The sequence below is a fragment of the Leptodactylus fuscus genome, chromosome 3 (assembly GCF_031893055.1).
Source record: "Leptodactylus fuscus isolate aLepFus1 chromosome 3, aLepFus1.hap2, whole genome shotgun sequence".
Lineage (NCBI taxonomy): Eukaryota > Metazoa > Chordata > Amphibia > Anura > Leptodactylidae > Leptodactylus > Leptodactylus fuscus.
Genome location: NC_134267.1, coordinates 235,035,109 through 235,056,874, shown reverse-complemented (window position 1 = coordinate 235,056,874; position 21,766 = coordinate 235,035,109). Strand labels below are relative to the sequence as shown.

General features: G+C 44.4%; 2 protein-coding genes across 2 annotated transcripts; both read right to left on the bottom strand.

Moving 5' to 3' along the window:
* Positions 1 to 6,859: 6,859 nt before the first annotated feature.
* On the bottom strand, positions 6,860 to 7,759 carry LOC142198610 (taste receptor type 2 member 40-like). The gene has a single exon (XM_075269640.1). It carries the CDS (start codon positions 7,757 to 7,759, stop codon positions 6,860 to 6,862), a length of 900 nt encoding a protein of 299 aa, XP_075125741.1.
* Positions 7,760 to 18,128: 10,369 nt separating this feature from the next.
* Positions 18,129 to 19,004, bottom strand: LOC142198609 (taste receptor type 2 member 40-like). The gene has a single exon (XM_075269637.1). It carries the CDS (start codon positions 19,002 to 19,004, stop codon positions 18,129 to 18,131), a length of 876 nt encoding a protein of 291 aa, XP_075125738.1.
* Between the last annotated feature and the right edge of the window lie 2,762 nt (positions 19,005 to 21,766).

Genomic DNA, 21,766 nt, shown 5'->3' with positions numbered 1-21,766 from the left:
TTGCTATGATGCCAGGCCGTGCTCTGCTGCTTATACGCCACATATAGGCAGCAGACCGAGAACTATGTGCACTGAGCGAGCAGAGAGAGCGGCGGGGGAGCGTGGCCAAGGTGAGTGCTACTACACTGGGGCCGATGTAGGAGGGGGACATGAAGCTGGGGAATGTGTTTGATCCCCAGGGACACTCCCCTCCCCCCCAGGACACCCTCACCCCGGGACACCCCCTCCCCCGCTGCACTGACCTGTATGTGGAGTGTCGGGTGCAGCAGCCTCCTCCGTCCACGATGTGTGCAGATGGCCTAGTATAGCTGCGGCTCCGGGATGATGTGGGCTGCCGCCATCTTGTTCACTGTGTCCCTGCTCAATCGGCATGCCCACATTCAGTTCCCAACCTATGGTGCCGCAGCCCTGGCTCTATAGCCCGCCCACAGCCTGTCATGCACCAATAGGAGGTGCGTGGACAGACCAGCGCTGGCGGAATGCCAGCTTCTACAGCCGAGCCCGGAGGGGTCTTTGGAGGGTCACGGTGGCGATTTGGTGTGAGTGACCCCAATTTTAAGTAGCCTACTACCTTTTCCTGGAAAATATGTGTGTGTGTGTGTGTGTGAAATTTCCCCAAAATCCATTCAGCCGTTTGGCCGTGATTGAGGAACAAACATCCAAACTCACAAACTTTCACCTTTATAATATTAATAGGACTAGTTTAAGCATTGTTAGTGTTAAATTTAAATCCATTCCCTATCTAAAATTTAAATCAGATAACCCCTTTAAGATCACACGACACATTGTAATTACACGACTTCAATCCGTACTTTAAAAAAACAAACCCATTTTAGAAATGTCTCTTTAAGTTTCTTGGTGCTGAAGATGATGTATAGTGAATGTAGAAATGGTGGGCAGCATATTATAATAGTAATGAACGCCTTGCAGGTGCTGCTGACATTGTATGTTGGAGATAGTTGTATACTAGAACATGCAAAAAACAGGATGTGCAACACTAAGAATAAGCTCATGCTTTTCACAGCACCAAAGTGAACCTCTAGGTTTGGACCTCGAAAACCAGTTCCACCGCATCTCATGTGTCTGATGTGCACCCACAGAGAGTGAATTAACAAGGAGATGGCTACACAAAAAATCAGGAATGGAGGAAGAGAACCCACGAGGAACAACAGGAACCGATATAGTTTGTCCTGAGAAACTACAACATTGGTGAAGGTCATGTTTTCAGAGGTAAACCCTTGTTGGTCCAGATCAAAAGCAAACAAACCACATGGCAGACTGGAAGCTACAGAAATGAGAAGAGATGCAAGAATGAACCAATGGACTAGAGAGGAGATCCTGGTCTTCAGGAAGATGAAGAACTTATGGCTGTAGTTTGTGATCTTCACACAATAGAAAACACACAAGATGGTAGCAAACCAAAGATTGGCGTGGTTCAGTAACATTAAGCCCACGAACATTGATGAAACAAACACTGGGTTTAGGAATAACTGTTGGAAAAACACAAGCAGGACATTCAAGAACATTATATGGGAGAGAAGAAAACATCTGGACGTGGCCAGGCAGCTCAAGATCTTATCACTGGTCTGCAAAGTCTTCAGTCTTCTCCAATCTTTGAAACTAGTAGCCACAATGAAGCCGTTCAGTACGATGCCCACAATGCACTGGGCATAGATCAGAGCCATGAAAACATAAATGAGATACAATTCCTCCATCTTTGTGTTCTCCTTAGATATGTGCTGCAGAGAGAGATCTGTCTCTATAGTCCGGCTCCAGGCTGTGTGTCCCTCTCAGGACATCCGATCTGTTTTTTAGTTACATATGAAAATCTAACTAGATCAAATCCATCCAACCATTTGCATGTTTCAGCTCATGGAAATACTCACTGCCTTCTGTCCATCTCCTGTTTCTATCTGTAAACCACAGAATACATAACATACGGTAACCACAATATTCTTGTTCTTCTCCAGTAGGAAAATACACAGATATTAGGATTAGAAGGTTTTTAAAATGGATTAAAATATAATTCACATTTTTTTGCTATTATTTTTTTTCTATTGTGTAATATACTTTATTATCCTATCTAACTTACTTTTTTATTATAAAACAGACTGTTACATTCTCTTTAGCAATCCTCTAACTGAGCTGTTACTAGGGAAAGTCTGGATACATGTGTATTGTAAGTATGCAGAGCTGAAGCATTTACCAAAGGAGGGGTCACTCACATGGCTGTATCCACAACTTTATGCCGCCTACAAAAATTGTATCACAAGTAGAGATGAGCGAACAGTATTCAAAACTATAGAATACCTCGCTCTATAGGAATGAATGGAAGCGGCCAGTGGCGGCGGCCAGCGGCGGCCAGCGGCGGTGGCCAGCAGCGGCGGCCACTGGCAGCGGCCGGCGCTTAATCCCTTGCTGTTTGGCCACTTCCATTCATTCCTATGGGAGCGAGGTATTCGAAACTATGTTTTGAATACTATTCGAATCAACTCTAATCACAAGTACTAGTGGTCTCTCTAAGTTTTTTTTAGAACTAGCACATCAACTTGTCTTTCTTATGATACCTGAGCCATTTCTCAGGGTGATATAAAACTGGAGATAGAACCATTGGAAGTGACCATACCCCTTTCATAAATGCTTCAGCTCTGCATATTGCATTGAGTACAGTTTACAGTACAGACAGAGTCTTCCAGGCAATGATAAGTTAGAGCATTGCTATTGCAAACTTTACAGCCTGGTTTCTATTCAAAGGAAGTTTGATAGGTTAATAAAGTCAATTACAAAATTGTTCACCAAGCTCCCCTCCCCCAACTCAAAAGCAAAAATAAATAAAGGAAATGGCAATTACATTTGTATATTATTCCTGTTTCAGCCCAAACCTCACAAAATCACGCCAGTCTCTTTTCAAAGAAGTGGTATCCAGTATTTAGCCTAATAGTTGTAAAACAAGACTTCACTCAAGGTTTCTAGACTTGGAAAGTTAGAAGTACTTAGATTAAGGGTAAGTTCACATGGAGTTTTTTGGACCGGAACCTGAGGGGGAGGCCGCCTCAGGCTCCTGTCCGAAAAACGGGAAGCCGCAACTGAATGCAGGTGCAGTGCACCGGCATCCAGTCGTGCGCTGCATTCCAGATTAGGCCCAATGAATGGGCCTAGTTGGGAGGAGGGAGTGTCTTCAGGAGAGGCGAAACAGCCTGAAGAATGAGCATATCGCTTCTTTTTCCGGGAGCCAGCACAAGCTGGATTCTGGAAAAAAACACCTGACCGGCTCCCATTGATTTCAATCGGAGCCGTCTGTCCAAAAAACCCTGTGTGAACTTACCCTAAGGTGAACATTCTTGAAAGGATCATAGTCACAAGGCCAAATGTGAAAATGTCAGTAATAACGAATAAACTATAAGGTACAATATATATTATCAATTGATTATTATAAAAAGACTAGAATTATTATATGTATATACTCGAGTATAAGCCAAATTTTTAAGCACAGTTTTTATACTGCACCCAAAAACCATTTTAATTTTTGGAATTTTCCAGTAGCTGCTGCATTTCCCCCCCTCGGCTTATACTTGAGTCAATGAGTTTTCCCAATTTTTTGTGGTAAAAATTAGGGGGGTCGGCTTATACTCGAGTATATATACTTTTCTTTATCAGTCTTACAACAGTATGATTTTTTTGTGGATGAAGAAAATATATTTTACACTAAATTATCATTATTTGTACATTTGCTGCTGAATTTGGTATTACTCATATTAGAGTAAGTTCACACAGAGTTTGTTGGTCAGGATTTTGAGGCCGTAATCGCCTCAAAATCCTGACCAAAAAGACGGCTCCAATTGAAATCAATGGAAGCCAGTCAGGAGCATTTTCCAAAAGCTAGCTTGTGCCAGCTCCCAGAAAAAGAAACAAGGTACTCACTGTTCACGCCGAGTCGCCTCGCGATTCGGCCTGAAGAAACTCCCTCCTCCAGACTAGGGCCATTCATTGGGCCTAATCCGGAGTGGAGCACGTGGCTGGATTTTGGTGCAGTGCACCGGCTTTCAGTCACGGCTACCCGTCTTTCGGAGGCCGCCTCAGGTTCCTAAACCAAAAACGACGTGTGAACCTACCTTTACACTTCTGGTTTGTTGCAAACTGGTTTGGTCTTGTGGTTCCCAGTCCAGTGTGTACAAGTCAGAATTTCAGACACACCTGCTGTCGTGATGTTTTGGTACCTATCGGCAATTTTTGGTGTTTGTACATATTGTCAGGTCTTCACCAAACACTTATCAATGTATGATATAATTTCTGAGCAAACTATTAGATTTGATAAAATTTTTACCACCTGAATTTCTAAATTTCGTTTTTCATCACATGAATGACTTCCAGCTGTGTTAGAGATCCAAAGGATCCATCCCATCGATATATTATGAAGGACTTTCAGTGACTCTTATAAGTAGAGGTAAATCCAACGGACCATATATAGGAACGATAGACATGTCAATGAAAGTAAATCTTTAAAAAAAATCACACATGCATGCGGAATCAATTCTCTTTATTCAGAGTTTGTATACATTGTATGTTCCAGGAAGACAGAACAGATCAATGGTGAATATTACGATATTAGCACTGCACACAGCAAACCATATAAGAACTAATCATAGTGAATATCATTAATATTACATCTAGTTCCAGCTGATAGTAGTATAGCCAGCCCTGGAAGCTACAGTGTACTGAGCCAGAAGTATACAGCTCCATACACCATGTGGCAGCTGAGTTGGGTTACTACAACTCAAATCCCATTCACTTGAATTTTGCTCCATTGGTCTTCTGCCGTCTACGTCTGCTTTCACATACAGTGCTGACTACTACAACACATCCAGAAAGAAAACCTTCTGATAAATTGGTTTGTAGCTCATGAACACTTACTTAAAAGGATTGTCCAAAACCCAACATTAATGATCAATTCTATCAATAATTTGAGGGGGTCTAACACCCATCCCCTGCATCTCATACATCTGCTTCTGGCTTCATATACTATGATTAGAACAGCTGATCGGAGAGCGGGTAGGATATCAGACCCCATCGATCATCAAGTCATTCAGATAGTCTACTTTAATAACATGGATAATCCCATTGTTGAATTATCCCCTGAACCTGGTCTATAGTCTCTCACTCTGCCAAATTAGTATCCCTGCACTATGCTGAGGAGGTCCAAAAGACCAAACCATTGCTGTCCATAGCTGGGAATCTGTTCCTTTTGGAATAGAAATACTAATTTGACAATAAACCCCGCATCATGTTAGTAGGCTTATTAACTGATGTTAAGGGGTCTGCCCTCTAGAGGGCAGCATACAGAGTGCACTGTTCTCCTAATTACATCCTGGAGAATAGATTTGCATATTTCTTATGTTTTATAAGATTTCAGGTTAAATTAATGCTAATGAGCCTTAAGGAGAACAGAGATAAGAGATACAGACTGAGCTGCCAGACAGATTAAGCTAAACTCACGCCTGTGATGGAGTCTCTGGCAATACCAGCTGATAGGGTTTTCATTTTTCATTCGAACCAGATCTCGATCCCAATTCCGATTCCAATGCAAGTCAATGGTATTTTTTTATTAATCGGAGATCAAATTTTAAAAGCAATCCTATTCACTATACAGCATGGAATCTAATAGAGATGAGCGAACACTGTTCGGATCAGCCGTTCCGAACAGCTTGCTCCCATAGAAATGAATGGAAGCAGCTGGCACGTACACTTTGCCGGTGCCCGGTCGCTTAACCCCCCGCGTGCCAGCTTTGTCCATTCATTTCTATGGGAGCATGCTGTTCGGAACGGCTGTTCCGAACAGTGTTCGCTCATCTCTAGAATCTAACAATTGTTAGAATCCATGCTGTGTAGTGAATCACTAAAGTAGCCAGAGGATTATTTTTTAATCCTCTGGCTACTTAGTCCCCCCTGGTGTCCACTTACCTCCAGAGATGGCTGGTCCGGTTTCCGGTGCCTTCCTTCTTCTTTGCCTCACTGCTGCTCCATGCTGCTCCCTGCCCCCTACCTGCCAGGTTAGGAGAGTGTGGGCGGGTTAGGAGAGTGTGGGCGGGTACTTGGAGGGGAGACGTCACGTCTCCCCACCCTGTACCCGCCCACACTCTCCTAAGCCACAAGCCCCGCCTACCTTGCGCTTTAAACACTAACCTGGGAGGCGGGGCAGCGAGGCAATGAAGAAGGAGGGCACTGGAGCAGCCATCTCTAGAGGTAAGTAGCTGCTACAGATGTTTAGTTTAGCCTTCCATTCGAATGAATGGAGGCAGCCGGCATGCAGGGGAGTAAGTCTGTGTGCCGGCTGCTTCCATTCATTACTATGGAACTGCAGCAGAGCCTTCACACTGAGTATACAGCGTATACTCAGTGTGAAGGCTAAGCAAAGTATTGTGGGAAAAGATCACCGTTCTCGATCCCACATAAAAAGATCGTGTTCGGAATTCCGATCGTGATCGTGAAATTTTCTCGATCGCCTATCGGAATCCGATCTTTTCCGAACATGATCGCTCAACCCTACCAGCTGATCATTTTGGGGTTATAGGACTCAAACCTGTAACCTAATCATGAAAAGGGGATGTATAGCTGGGACTGTGTCTAGTGACTAAGGAGCAGAACCCTACCCAGGATTCCAAGGAAAGATGTTCCATCAAGGAGAGAAGTTACGGAGTTCCCAGTATAATGCCCACCACATGTTCTAAGGTCCCTTTTAGATCCCTCACTTACAGTATAATTCCCCATTATTCTCCCATCACAATATAAAGATGTCAAATGTCTAACACACATTACAATACCACACATAGTACACTAAAACAGATGTCTTCTTCAGTCCATGTTATTGACAACAAATCCACTTTAGAAGTTCCTCCTTCAGTTTCCTGGTGCTGACGATGATGTACAGAGAATGAAGAAGCGGTGGAATACAGGCTATAACGGAAAAAACTATTCTCCAAGAGCCACCATTTGTCGGAGATTGTCGGACACTCATACATACAAAGTATACAACATGCAACACCAAAAATAGGCTCATGCTTTTCACCGCACCAAAGTGAACCTCTAAGTTTGGGCTTCGAAAACCAGTCCCACCACCTCTCATGTGCCTGATGTGCACCCACAGAGAGTGAATTAACAAGGTGATCGCTACACAAAAAATCAGGAAAGGAGGAACGGAACCCACTATGAACATGATGAGCCTAGTGTGTGTTTCCCTTGTGATCATTACTTTGCCGAAGGTCGTATTTTCAGCTGGACCAGAGATGAAACCATACTGGGCACCATCATTAGCAAACCATCCATATGGTAGACTGCAAGCTACAGAGATGACCAGAGAAGCAAGAATGGACCAATGGACTAGAGAGGAGATCCTGGTCTTCAGGAAGATGAAGAACGTATGGCTGTAGTTTGTGATCTTCACACAATAGAAAACACACAAGATGGTAGCAAACCAAAAGTTGGTGTGACTCAGTAACATTGTGAACACCCAGGCAGATGAAATAAAAACTGGGTTTACAAATAATTGATGGAAGAAGACAAAGATAATATTGAATGACATCATACAGAAAAGAATCAAACATCGGGAAGTGGCCAGACAGCTCAGGATCTTATCACAGGGTTGGAGAATCTTCAGTTGTCTCCAGTTCTTAAAATTAGTAGCCACAATGAAGCCATTGAGTAGTATGCCCACAGTGCACTGGGCATAAATCAGAGCTGCAGTAAGGTATAGGAATAGTGTCATTATTCCAGAGCTGTATCTTCTTAGATATAAGTAAAGATCTCCCTCGGTAGTCTGGCTCTAGGCTGTGCGCTCTGCTCGGGACATTCAGGTTCTTATACTAAACTTACTGCTGTTACATATGAAAATCCGACTATCATGTTCCTATTAATGCAAATCCTCCCTGTTTTCTGTTCATCGCCTGTTCTGTTTGTAAGTAATAAAATATGTGAACCGGAACATTGCACTGCCGGGCTAAATCCACTTTTTCCACTGCCATTGGAGCGCTGCCTATTTTGATACTTTGGTAATAAAATCTGTGGTCACTTGTCCCTGTAGTAGAAAGTTCTCAATAGCTAAGGTGAAAAAGAGATGTATTATTCCATCTACATCTACATTACTGGGCAATTTATCTCTTTCAGCACAAATATGGAAAAAATAAAATTATGTTTGCTTTTTTATATTTTTGTACCGTTCATGTTTCACAGGGAAAAAGAGGGGCCAAACGGTGGCTCAGTGGTTAGCACTGTAGCCTTGCAGTGCTGGAGTCCTGGTGTTCAAATCCCGCCAAGGGCAAAAAAAATCATCTGTATGTTCTCCCCATGTTTGCATGGATTTCTATCCCATATTCCAAAAAGACATACTGATAGGGGGGAAAAATGTACATTGTGAGCTCTATGTGGGGTTCACAATCTACATTAAAAGAAAAAAAAAACAGGTAGCTGTGACTGAAAGCTGGTGCACTGCATTGGCATCCAGCCACGCACTCTGTGGGTGGGCCTAGTCCAGAAGAGGGATTGTCTTCAGGCCGAGTCGCCTTGCTAATGAATGAGCATCTCGCTTCTTTTTTTCCGAGAGCCGGAAGAAACGGCTCCCGGAAAAAAGACCTGAGCAGCTCCCATTGATTTCAATGGGAGCCATCTTTTTGGTCAGGGTTTTGAGGCCTGATCATAGCTCAGCGAAGGGGAGCCAGCAGCCGATGTCTACAGACATATTTAATTTCTAGCACTGACTCCATTCAGTCACACAATACCCAGCAAAGACAAGTCTTGTATGCATGTAACAGTGGAGGAAGGGGACACAGATAGGGGGAGGGAAGATGCATAGAAATTGGAGAGGACGGAAGGGAAAATGGGGATAAGGGATAACAATAAGTGATAATAAAAATGCAATCAAACCAGAAATAGTAGGAAGTGTCGGGAAGATCCAAAGAAAAGTAACATTTGGTATTAATATGTAGATAGTAAGAAGAAGCTGCTGATACAGGGAGATGGGAAACCCCTTTAACTACTGGCTGCTCCAGCTATGTAATCTTGTATGGTAATGTGATGAAATACGGATATATTATGCTACGCAATTGATGTGTCCGGTTATGTTTAACTGTTGTATTTATCGTCTTAGAGGATTTTGTCTCAATGTATCAGTGCAGTTCCTGTGTATTTTGTATGGTAATTTAAAATTTGCTTCTCAGTCCCTGGTGCTAATTGAATTGAGGTAATCTAATTAGAAAATCAGACGTGCTTATCATAGCAGACATTGCAGCTGCAGGCCATGTGGGATCACTGCTGATCGAAGCTCTAGGAGAAATGAAGCATTATGACGTCATAGGTGGGAGGGCACAGGAAGTGAGGAGACCTTAGGGTCCATAAATGTGAGGGGATGTGTAACCTCTTGGTCAAAATATTTGGGGAAACAACTTAGTGAGTGTGTCAATTTCTTATGCCAAGCTCCAATGGCCAGGCTTAAACAGAACTGTTCTTTGTTAGTCCTTTGTATTTTACCTTCCTTGTAAGCAGGGGTGAACCTAGCCTGTTTGTTGCCTGAGGCGGACGACAGAAAGCCGCCGCCCCCCCAATCCCAACCACCACCCGCCACCCCCCCCAATCCCCGCCCCCACGTGGCAAAAAGGCTAGGTTCATCCCTGACTACACAGCAATTAGTCTAAAAAGTGTTTCAATTTTTGGACCCATGATGTGTAGTGGTTAACCTCCTCCCCCCCACCAGTGTCTGCTCACCTGCAGCTCCCTGTTCTTCTTGGTCCGGTCCTCTGTCCGGTCTTCCGATCAACCACCCACCCACCCCACCCCCGCGCGTAGGACACAGGCACATGTCGGGAGCAGGCCTGATTACGTGGCCATGTCACCCAGCGTGTGGGGAGGAGGGGGCGGAGCGGAGGGGGCGGCATTAGCAGGCATAGAGTAGGCAGGGAGAGGACCTGCTCTCTGCGGCTGCTGGAGCAGCGCTGCTAATATGTGGGTATGCACTGCGTCCACAGGGCCTCCCCAATCCACCGCTCACTTCCCGTGTTGGGCTGCCGAGACAGTGACGCTAAGCCAGTCCAGAACATCTTGTCCTGGACTGGCTTAGGTCAGTAAAAATGCTATACACCCCTGTGTATCCTAGTTAGGGTTGAGACGATCTTGAGATTTCAGGATCGATTTTAAAATCCGATTTCCGATCAATTTCCAGCCGATCCCGATCGCGATTGCGAAATTTGCTCAATCGCCGGTTGGGATCCGATCTTTCCTGATCCCGATCCCTCAACCCTAATCCTAGTGTGACAGGTGAGCTCGAAGGGAGTGTATAAGTACAACTTTTCATGATCACGTGTGTGTGATGAATAAGGACAGATATCTGGCATGAGATTCCAATTATTGACAATAAGCTTAGTGTTATACTCAGGTGTCACTCTATGATTAGAGCAATTTGTGTCAAATTCATTGACCGTGCCAATGATAATAATTAGAGATGAGCGAGTATTACTCGATTGAGTAGGTATTCGATGGAATACTAGGGTATTCGAAATACTCGTACTCGATCGAGTACCACTTGCTGTTCGAATGTAAAAGTTTGATGCAGAACCAGCATTGATTGGCCGAATGCTATACAGTCGGCCAATCAACGCTGGTTCTTCTCCTACCTTTAGAAGTCTTCTCCGTGCAGCTTCCCCGCGGCGTCTTCCGGCACTGAATTCACTCTGCCAGGCATTGGGCCTGGACAGAGCTGACTGTGCATGTACGCTTGTAGTGTGGGCATGCGCAGTCAGCTCTGCCCAGGCCCGATGCCCGGCAGAGTGAATGAAGAGCCGGAAGACGCTGCGGGGAAGCTGCACGGAGGATCCAGCCCGACCCTCACTCTTGGACTTGGTAAGTATATTTTAATCGAAGTATGTATAGTGTTTCTATTACACCAATAAAAGCAATCCTTTGACAGATGAATCTTCTAACTTATTCTTATATGTTGCTAAACTCAGGGGTGAACCTACCCCTTTCGCCGCCCGAAGCGAACGACGGAAAGCCGAAAGGAGGGGGCACGGCGGAGTGAAGGGGGCGGGCTTAGCACCCCGTTTGCAGGCAGAGAGCAGGCACGGAGAAGACCTGCTCTCTGCCTGAGCGTGAGGGGAGGCTGCTGGAGCAGCGCTGCTCCAGTGGCCTCCCCAATCCACCGCTCCGTGCTAAGCCAGTCCAGGACAGCTTGTCCTGGACTGGCTTAGGTAAGAAAAAATGCCGCCCTCCCTGGGGCCCTGGCATAGCGCCGCCTGAAGCGGTCGCTTCAGGTCACCTCATGGGAGGTGCGGCGCTGGCTAAACTCCTACATAGTGCTGTCCACCACCAGCCATACCCACATTCAGTCTGGCCTCAGTCAATATGTATGAGAACGGTTCTACCATTTGTATTATATAACCCCTATAAAGGAACCCTTATTAGCAGGAACCCACAGTTGTAGTAGTTAGCACATGGCCATACACCCAGCACTCGGATGAGTTCAAGTCGTACTGTCATATGGTTCAGTACAAGCAAGAAAAGTATTGTCCACAAATCATTGGAGATCATAGGAAGTAATGTAACAACTAGAGATGAGCAAACGACGTTCGATCGAATAGGTATTTGATCGAAGACGCGCACAAAAAGACGCGTGTTATACGAACATGCCATTGAACTCAATGGCTAACTACATTTTGCACGTGTATTTTTACACGTATAAAATGTACAGAATACACGGAGCGTAAACTCCGTGTGAAGGCAGCCTAAGGCCTATATGTATTTGGACACTGACACAAATTTAGGTTTTTTTACCGGTTTACTGAAAAATATTCAAGTTATAGTTATATAATGGACATGGACATAAATTCCAGACTTTCAGCTTTCATTTGAAGGTATCCATGTTAAAATTGGATAAAGGGTTTAGGAATTTCAGCTCCTTAACATGAGCCACCCTGTTTTTAAAGGGACCAAAACTCATTGGACAATTGACTCAAATCCTGTTTCTTGGGCAGGTTTGGACAATTCCTTCCTTGTGTCATTCTCAGCTAAGCAGATAAAAGGCGTGCAGTTGATCTCAGATGTGGTGCTTGCATTTGGAAGATTTTGCCATGAAGAAAACATGCAGTAAAAGGAGCTCTCCATGCAGGTCAAATAAGCAATCCTTAATATACTTTGTACATCTGGAGAAAGAAAGAATGCACTGATGAACTCATCAATACAAAAAGACCTGGACCTGGCCCACAGAAGACAACAGTGGTGGATGATGGCAGAATAATTTCCATCGTGAAGAGAAATCCCTTCACAACGGCCAACCAAGTGAAGTTCTAGCAGAACATTCTTTGAACAGATGGAACCAAGATCATCCTTTACCAGAATGATGGAAAGGAAAAAGTATTGGTGAAGGCGCGGTACAGCTGATGATCCAAAGCATGGCACATTATCTGTAAAACATGGCGGAGGCTGCAGTGTGATGGCATGGGCATACATGGCTGCCAGTGGCTCTGAGTCATTAGTGTTTATGGATGATGTGACAAAGGACAGAAGCACCGGATGAATTCTGAATAGGGTTGAGCAATCGGGATCGGAAAAGATCGAATTCTGATCGGCGATCGAGTAAATTTCATGATCGCGATCGGAATTCCAACCCGATCTTTTCCAATGGGATCGAGGTCGGAGATTTTTTCAAGATCGGCTCAAACCTCAAGTGACTTTTCGCATTGACTAGGGTTAAGGATCGGGATCGGAAAAGATCGGAAGCCAATCGGCGATCGAGAAAATTTCACGATCGGGATCGGCTGGAAAATGATCGGAGATCGGATTTTGAAATCGATCCTGAAATCTCAAGATCAGCTCAACCCTAATTCTGAGGTATTCAGAGACATACTGTGTGCTGAAATCCAGCCAAACTGATACGTAATACAGATGGACAATGACCCAAAACATAAGGTCAAAGAAACCCAAGAGTTTATTAAAACAATGAAGTGGAATATTCTTGAATGGTCAAGTCAGTCGCCTGATCTCATCCCAATGGAGAATTTCACGTCAGACAGGCCACCAATAAACAGCAACTGACCGGTGCAGTAAAGGCCGATCATTAACAAGGAGGAAACCCAGCGGCGTCTGGTGATGTCCATGAGCTCAAAACTTCAGGCAGTCATTACTAATAGAGATGAGCGAACAGTAAAATGTCCGAGGTTTGATATTCGTTTCGAGTAGCCCCTCAATATTCGACTACTCGAATCGAATATCGAACCCTATTATAGTCTATGGGGGGAAAATGCTCGTTTCAGGGGTAGGCAACATTCAATCAAATTATACTTACCAAGTCCACGAGTGAGGGTCGGGCTGGATCCTCCGAGCAGTCTTCTCCTTGCAGCGTCCCCGCGGCATCTTCCAGCTGTGAATTCACTCTTCCAGGCATCAGGACTGGGCAGAGCCGACTGCGCATGTCTGCACTACAAGTGGACATGCGCAGTCGGCTCTGCCCAGGCCCGATGCCTGGAAGAGTGAATTCAGAGCTGGAAGACGCCGCGGGAACGCTGCACGGAGAAGACTTCTAAAGGTAGGAGAAGAACCAGCGTTGATTGGCCGACTGTATAGCATTCGGCCAATCAATGCTGGTTCTGCATCGAACTTTTACATTCGGATAGTGAGTAGTACTCGATCGAGTACGAGTATTTCAAATACCGAAGTATTCGATCGAATACCTACTCGATCGAGTACTACTCGCTCATCTCTAATTACTAACAAAGGGTTTTCAACGAAGTATTACAAATTAACATTTTATTTCCAATTATTTAAACTGTGGAATTGCTTTTGAGCTCCTGAAATGAAGGGATTGTGTTTATTTACAGGCTTTAGTTCCTCACATTTTTATGCAAACATTTTGTTCAACCCAATGAATTAAAGCTGAAACCAAATTTTGAAAAATGTTGTCTCTATTCAAATATTTTTGGATCTAACTGTATGTCCCTAGCAGTGGCATAACTGAAGTCTTGTGGTCCCTGGTACAAACTGGGGCCGCCTACCCACTCCTTACAGTGTATTCTTGATAGCAATAGTTATGGGTACTACAGCATTATGTGAGATACTTGATAGGGATACAACTATACTACCCACAGATTCTATACTTCTCCCATTTAGGATTTATGAAGGATACTGTACCTTTTAGGAACTTTCAGTGCAGAAAAAAAAAAAAAAATGTACCTTTCTCCTGATGTCTTCTTCCCCACAATCCTGTCATTGAGCTCTACAGGCAGTTCTTTGCTCCTCATGGCTTAGATTTTGGGTCCACTTATTGTTCAGAATGTACTGTAATGTTTCAGATGGTATCCAGGAAGGAAGGTGGTGTTGTCACTAGAGATGAGCAAGTAGTGAAATATTCAAGGTTCGATATTTGTTTCAAGTAGAGCCTCTGGGAAACCACTATTCGACTAAAGGAGAGTCACCAAGTCCATGAGTAGCAGGAGGAGAGTGTTTAGGAGGAGCGCTGTACAGTTAAAGCGCACGGATAAAAAGACAGCTCCCTCGTAACAGCAAGCTGCCAGCTCTCCTGACTAGCAAGGACAAGCCTGCTGCAGAACCAGCATTGATTTGCCACAGGATCATCCCTGCTAGTCAGGAGAGCTGGCAGCTTGCTGTTACAAGCGTCATGTGATCATGTGTATCTCAGTTTGAGTATTAGTGAAAAACCTGCAATCATTTGTTATGAATACCTGGAGTAAAGTTGTGTGCATGTGACCTTGTTTAAAGTTTCATCTACAGCGCCCTGCCGCTTTAAAGCTGACTTACAGCAGTGAAGAGAAATGGCTGGTTTGTTATGGAAGCCTGCATGATACTGTGTGCTGAGCTATGTATCTAGTCCTCCTATGTGTGTTAGTGTGTGCTGAGCTGTGTATCTATTCCTCTGATGTGTATTTGTGTTTTCTGAGCTGTGTATCTAATCTTTTGATGTCTGTTGGTGTGTGCTGAGCTGTGTATCTAATCCTCTGATGTCTGTTGATGTGTGCTGAGCTGTGTATCTAATCCTCTGATGTCTTTTGGTGTGTGCTGAGCTGTGTATCTAATCTTCTGATGTGTGATACTGTATTCTGAGTTGTGCATCTAATCCTCTGATGTGTTGGTGTGTGCTGAGCTGTGTATCTAATCCTCTGTGTGTTGATGTGTTCTGAGCTGTGTATCTAATTCACTGATGTGTGATACTGTGTTCTGAGCTATGTATCTAATCCTCTGATATGTTGGTGTTTTGTGAGCTGTGTATCTAATCATCTGTGTGTTGGTGTGTGCTGAGCTGTGCATCTAATCCTCTGATGTGTGATATTGTGTTCTGAGCTGTGTATCTAATCCTCTGATGTGTTGGTGTTTGGTGAGCTGTGTATCTAATCCTCTGATGTGTGTATCTCAGTGCTGGATATCAGTGTTGAATACACCTGGAGTAATGGTGTGTGCATGTGGAGTGACCGTGTGTATCACATTTGGAATATGAGTGAAAGACTTGCAGGTTTGTATTGTCTAATGTAGGTCATTGTTATGGGAACACTGTATCTCAGGAATGGTACGTCCGGAAGAGTTGAGACCCTGTCTTAAACTTCCCCGGACACCCGATGTATCACCATATGGTGTACTTTTAAACAGGCTGCCTGTACCACTCATTAACCCATAGTCATAGCTTCTACCGTAACTCTAACCATTCACTGTCAGGTCTTCAGCAAACACTTATCACTGTATGATACAATGTCTGAGCAAACTATTAGATTTGATAACTTTTTTACCACCTGAATGTCCAGATTTTTGGTTTTTATGACATGAAAGACTTCCAATGACTATAATGTGTTGAAGTCAATCCCCTGGACCATAAATGGTGACTATGTAGATGTCAAAGAAAGTAAATTAAAAAGAATACACAAATCATACATACTAAATCAATTTTTTTTATTCAGCGTTTGTATACATTGTATGTACCAGGAAGACATAAGAAATCAATAGTTAACAACAAGATATTAGCACTGCACACAGTAAACCATATAAGAACTAATCTTAGCGTATATCATTAATATTACATCTGGTTCCAGCTGACAGTAGTATTGGTGGGCCTGGAAGCTACAATGTACAGAGCCAGAAGTATACAGCTCTATACACTATGTGGCAGCTGAGTTGGGTTACTACAACTCGACTCCCATTCACTTGAACTTTGGTCCATTTGCTCCATTGGTCTTCTGCCGTCTATGTCTGCTTTCACATATAGTGCAGACTACTACAATACATCTAGAACAGGGGTGCTCACACTTCTTCAACATGTGGCCCTGGCGGGCCTGTGGGTGTGGCGGGGTGTGTATGTGGGCGGGTCCGGGCATGTGGGCGGGGTCGGACGGAGCATGAGAGCCGCCCAGGGATCCCCGGTGTCTGCTTCTTCACAGAGCAGGCTGAGAGTTATCTCTGGACACTGGCAGGCTGGGGCTGTGGCAGCCCTACCTGCCAGTGTCTGGAGATGACTCTCAGCCAGCACTGTGAAGAAGCAGCACCCCGGCTCCCTCCATCCCTAAGAGCGGGGAGCGCGTCATCCTCCGGAGCTGCTGCTGCCCAGCCTGCAAGTGTCCAGAATGCTTGTTCACAGCGCAGGCTGAGAGGCGACTCTCAGCCTGCACTGTGAACAAGCAGACACCAGGGATCCCTGGCTGCATTCCGCAATCGACCCATATGTCCTTTGCGATCGACTGGTAGATCCCGATTGACGTATTGGGCACCCCTGATCTAGAAAGAAATCCTTCTCTTGACTTGATTTGTAGGTCATAAACACTTCTTTAAAAGGGTTGTCCAAAATTCAAATTAATGGTCTATCCTCTTAGTAATTTGAGATTTGTGGAGGTCTAACACCAAGCCACTGCAACTATCAGAATATTATATAGAGCCGGATGCAAATACTTGTCAGGAGCAGGGCTGGAGCCTCCGTGGTGCCATGTGGAGGCTGCTGGTCGTCCTCCTTCTGCCCTCCTGGGTCCCTCTCTTCCGGGTCTCAGGAGGCAAACCGGAACCTCCACATCATTGTGCAGGAGTTGCCAGCCGCCTCCTGAGCCTGATGGGGGAACCTCCAGTTTTTGGCCTAGTGGCGGGCCGGAGCCTATTTAAGGTGGGCTCTGGCTCCAGCCCGTTGCTGGCTATTCATTTGAACTAGTGTGCTGATAGTAGGCGTATTACTGTGTTCTGGTTACCTGTGTTTCTGTCCTCCTTACCTTGACCTCTGACCTTGCTTTTGCTTCCTGATTTTGTACTGCTCCTGTTTATGACCTTGGCTTCCCTGTAGACCTCCGCTTCCTGAATTCCCCTTTTGGTACTGATTGACCATTCCTGTTACCGACTCGGCCTGCCTGACATTCCCACTGGATTACCCACTGTACTATGTTTTCCTTTTGGTGACGACCCTGAACCAGACCCTGAACCATGCTTTACTGTCTGCTACCATCTTCTGACCACCCACCACAGCCTTCTGGCTCCTAGGACCTACACTGCTACCTAAAAACATCTACTGGTCAGAGATCTCTGTGTCTGGTTTACTGTAATTTGCGGTGTGCTCTGTTTTTGGTGTTTCCTGACCCATACCGCTCTGCCCTTCAGTGGAGCCAAGTGCATCCCCACCATCTGGGGCTCTGGTGAAAACCATTGTGGGGTTGGAGTTGGTGTTGAACACACGACGCTACATTTAACATTTCAATCTAAGTATCTAGTACTGGTTCTTGCTATTAGCCCAGTTCTGTACCAACACTATCCCAGCTCAGCTCCCATACAGCTGGATTCATACACCATAATTGGAACATCTGATCGGAGAGAGGGTGGGATGTCAGACCAATATCAAAGAAATCAGGAGAACAGAGATGAGATAGACACAAACTGAGCTGTCAGACAGCATTTCTGGCAAATTAAGCAAACTTCACACCTGTATTGGAGGCTCTGTTAGAAAATAAAGTTCCAGAACATTATAATGCCCACCACATGTTATAATGTCCCTTTTAGATCCCTCACTTACAATATAATTCTGCCTTATTCTCCCTTCACAATATGAAGCTGTCTAATATCTAACACACATTACAATACCACACATAGTACACTAAAACAGATGTCTTCTTCAGTCCATGTTATTGGCCACAAAACCATTTTAGAAGTTCCTCCTTCAGTTTCCTGGTGCTGATGATGATGTACAGAGAATGAAGAAGTGGTGGAATACAGGCTACCATGGAAGAAACTGATATCCAAGACGTATTATTTGTCGGAGATTGTCGGACACTCATACATACAAAGTATACAACATGCAACACCAAAAATAAGCTCATACTTTTCACCGCACCAAAGTGAACCTCTAAGTTTGGACTTCCAAAACCGGTCCCCATGTGTCTGATGTGCACCCACAGAGAGTGAATTAACAAGATGATCGCTACACAAAAAATCAGGAGAGGAGGAAAGGAACCCACGAGGAACATGATGAGCCTATTGTAGGTTTCCTTTTTGGACATTACTTTGCCGAAGGTCGTATTTTCAGCTGCACTAGAGGTAAAATTTTGCTGGCCACCATCATCAGCAATCCAAACACATGGTAGACTGGAAGCTACAGAAACTAGCAGAGATGCAAGAATGAACCAATGGACTAGAGAGGAGATCCTGGTCTTCAGGAAGGTGAAGAACTTATGGCTGTAGTTTGTAATCTTCACACAATAGAAAACACACAAGGTGGTAGTAAGCCAAAAGTTGGTGTGACTCAGTAACATTGTGCACATCAACACGGATGAACGAAAAACTGGAATTCGATATAACTGAGGGGAAAAGACAAAGAAAACATTAAGCAACATCATATAGAAGAGAAACAAACATCTGGAAGTGGCCAGACAGCTCAGGATCTTATCACAGGGTAGTCTCCAGTTCTTAAAATTAGTAGCCACAATGAAGCCATTGAGTAAAATGCCCACGGTGCACTCGCCATATATCAGAGCTGCAGTAATATACAGGTAAAGTGTCATTATTCCAAAGCTGTATCTTCTTCCTAGATATTGCAAAAGATCTGCCTGGGTAGTCTGGCTCTAGGCTGTGTCATTCAGGTTCTTATACTAAACTTACTGCTGTCACATAGGAAATTCCAACCAACATGTTCCTATTAATGCAAATCCTCCCTGTTTTCTGTTCATCACTTGTTCTGTTTGTAAGCAATAAAATATGTGAACCGGAACATTGCACTGCCGGGCTAAATCCACTTTTTCCACTGCCATTGGAGCGCTGCGTATTTTGATACTTTGGTAATAAAATCTGTGGTCACTTGTCCCTGTAGTTGAACGTTCTCGATAATTTAGGTGAAAAAGAGATGTTTTATTTTATTTACATCTATATTACTGGGCAAGTTCTCTGTTTCCGCACAAATATAGAAAAATTAAATCTGCAACCAAAAAAATTTGCAGTTTTTCCGCAATGTGGGGCCTAAGTCATAATCCTAATAAAAGGTGATCATGTTACTTATTTATTTTATAACTATATTGTACATGCATTAATACTTGTGTGTTGGATATATAACATCCCAGGGCTAGCAGTGTGGATAGGATGCCCAACAGTTCCACACTCCATCTTGTATCACAGTGGCTTGGGCACCAAAATCTCATATAACCCCGGGGTGGTTGAAGGGATTACAGCTGGGTAATGGTAGAGGTTTCTCTGTGATGGTGATGGTGATTTAGGGTACCCTTAATAGTGGGTGCGATTGAGACACATGAGGCCCGGTTATGGAACTCTAGTTATTACAAGTGATAAAAGCAGATGAAAGTTTATTTGGGAATGAGGTTATGACTAGGGTTGAGCGATCTTTTTAGGTGGGATCGAGATCGGTACTATTTCCCACAAAGCTTTGCTTAGCCTTCACACTGAGTATACGCTCTGCTCATTCTGAGTGGAGTGTATACTCAGTGTGAAGGCTCCGCTGCAGTTCCATAGGAATGAATGGAAGCAGCCGGCACACAGCCTTAACCCCCTGCGCACCGGCTGCCTCCATTCATTCTAATGGGAGACTAAACTAACATCTCTAGTAGCTACTTACCTGCAGAGATGGCTGGTCCGGTGCCCGGTGTTCTCCTTCTTCTTCGCCTCGCTGCCGCTCCACGATGCTCTTCTCGCCTCACTGACGCCGCCTCCCAGGTTAGTGAGCTAGGAAGGCGGGGCTTGTGGCTTAGGAGAGTGTGGGCGGGGACAGGGCGGGGAGACGTGACGTCTCCCCTCCCAGTACCCGCCCACACTCTCCTAATCTGGGAGGCGGGGGCAGCGAGGCGAGAAGAGCAGCGTGGAGCAGCAGCGAGGTGAAGAAGAACACCGGAGCAGCCATCTCTGCAGGTAAATAGACACCAAGGGGGACTAAGTAGCCAGAGGATTAAAAAAATATCCTCTGGCTACTTAGTGATTCCCTACACAGCGTGGATTCTAACCATTAAAGCGCTCAATTCTTAGATTCCATGCTGTGTAGTGAATAGGATTGCTTTTAAAATCCGATCTCCGATTAATAAAAAAATCCCATTGACTTGCATTGGGATCGGAATTGGGATCGAGATCGGGTTCGAATGAAAAATGATCGGAAATGGGATTTTAAAATCGATTCCTGAAAAGTCAAGATCGGCTCAACCCTAATTATGACAAAAAAAAAAAAGAGATTTAAAAGTAGATGTAATGATTACCTAGATCACATAAACATGGCCATGGAGGCTTTCTGGAAGGGCTAGTGAAATCTGGTTCTGATCCCAAAAACAAGGATTCTTAAGCCAAATTTCTGCCAATCAACCATCAGAACGTCCTCTTATAAATGATGACACTCTCATACAATTATACAAATTAGTGTCACGATAAGTATGTCATATAGTTAATTCTAAGAGGTAAAATGTGGCCTAAACAATTGGGTCCCGCAGGGTTCTCTCTCAGTGCACAGCGCCACCTGCGGGTCAATCTAACTCTTGCCCTTGGCCTCAGGTAGTGAGGTGTCTGGAGTGTAAGTCCAGCTTGCAGCTTACTGAGCATGCTCAGACTTTTTGGAGCCGCTCACAAGCTAATTTCTTCCCTATTGAGCATGAGCGGTGAGGTCATGGCTACCGCCCCTATTGGGCGGGGACTTCCCTTTAAATAGTGTGAGCAGACGCCCGCCCGGCACTCACACTTTGCCTGAAGTTTGCTAACGACAGTAGTCAGGGCTAGGCTCCAGTATCCAGGCAGGTGTTCAGACTAGGCCTCTGTGTGGGGTTTCTTTAGCCTCTATCTCCTCTGTAGTTAGTACCTATAAATCCTGAACTGGCAGCCCTACACCAGGCTAGGAGTGGTGGGCTCTGTTCCAGCCTGAGGCGCTGACAGCAGGTGTGGTCTCTGAGATAGCCTCTTTATACTGTCAAACTTCTTTTTGATAGGGAAATCAATATGTTCATATATATTCCCTATATGTGTATACATTCTTTCAATAACTTAAGATTGTAACATGCATCTTCAGGTCAGCTTGACCCATATTCCATATTAATCAGAATATTTGCAGACATAATGCCGCATCCCATAATAAACAGAGTAATAAAGTGGCTGGAATAAAGTGATAAGATGGTTATTAAAATAGCTTAAGATGAGACTAATGGAAAAACCCATGTTTAATAGACTTTGTTATGCCACGCGGTAAGATGACTAAAACGTACACTACGTAATGCGCACTGAGTTACCTCATCATCAGATGTCAGAACAGTTAGAATATTCATGATTAGGGGTGGGATATTCTTGT

What these genes read in the sequence shown, in the direction of transcription:
- LOC142198610 (XM_075269640.1), bottom strand. Translation starts at nt 7,759, where the DNA reads ATGACACTATTCCTATACCTTACTGCAGCTCTGATTTATGCCCAGTGC.
- LOC142198609 (XM_075269637.1), bottom strand. Translation starts at nt 19,004, where the DNA reads ATGACACTTTACCTGTATATTACTGCAGCTCTGATATATGGCGAGTGC.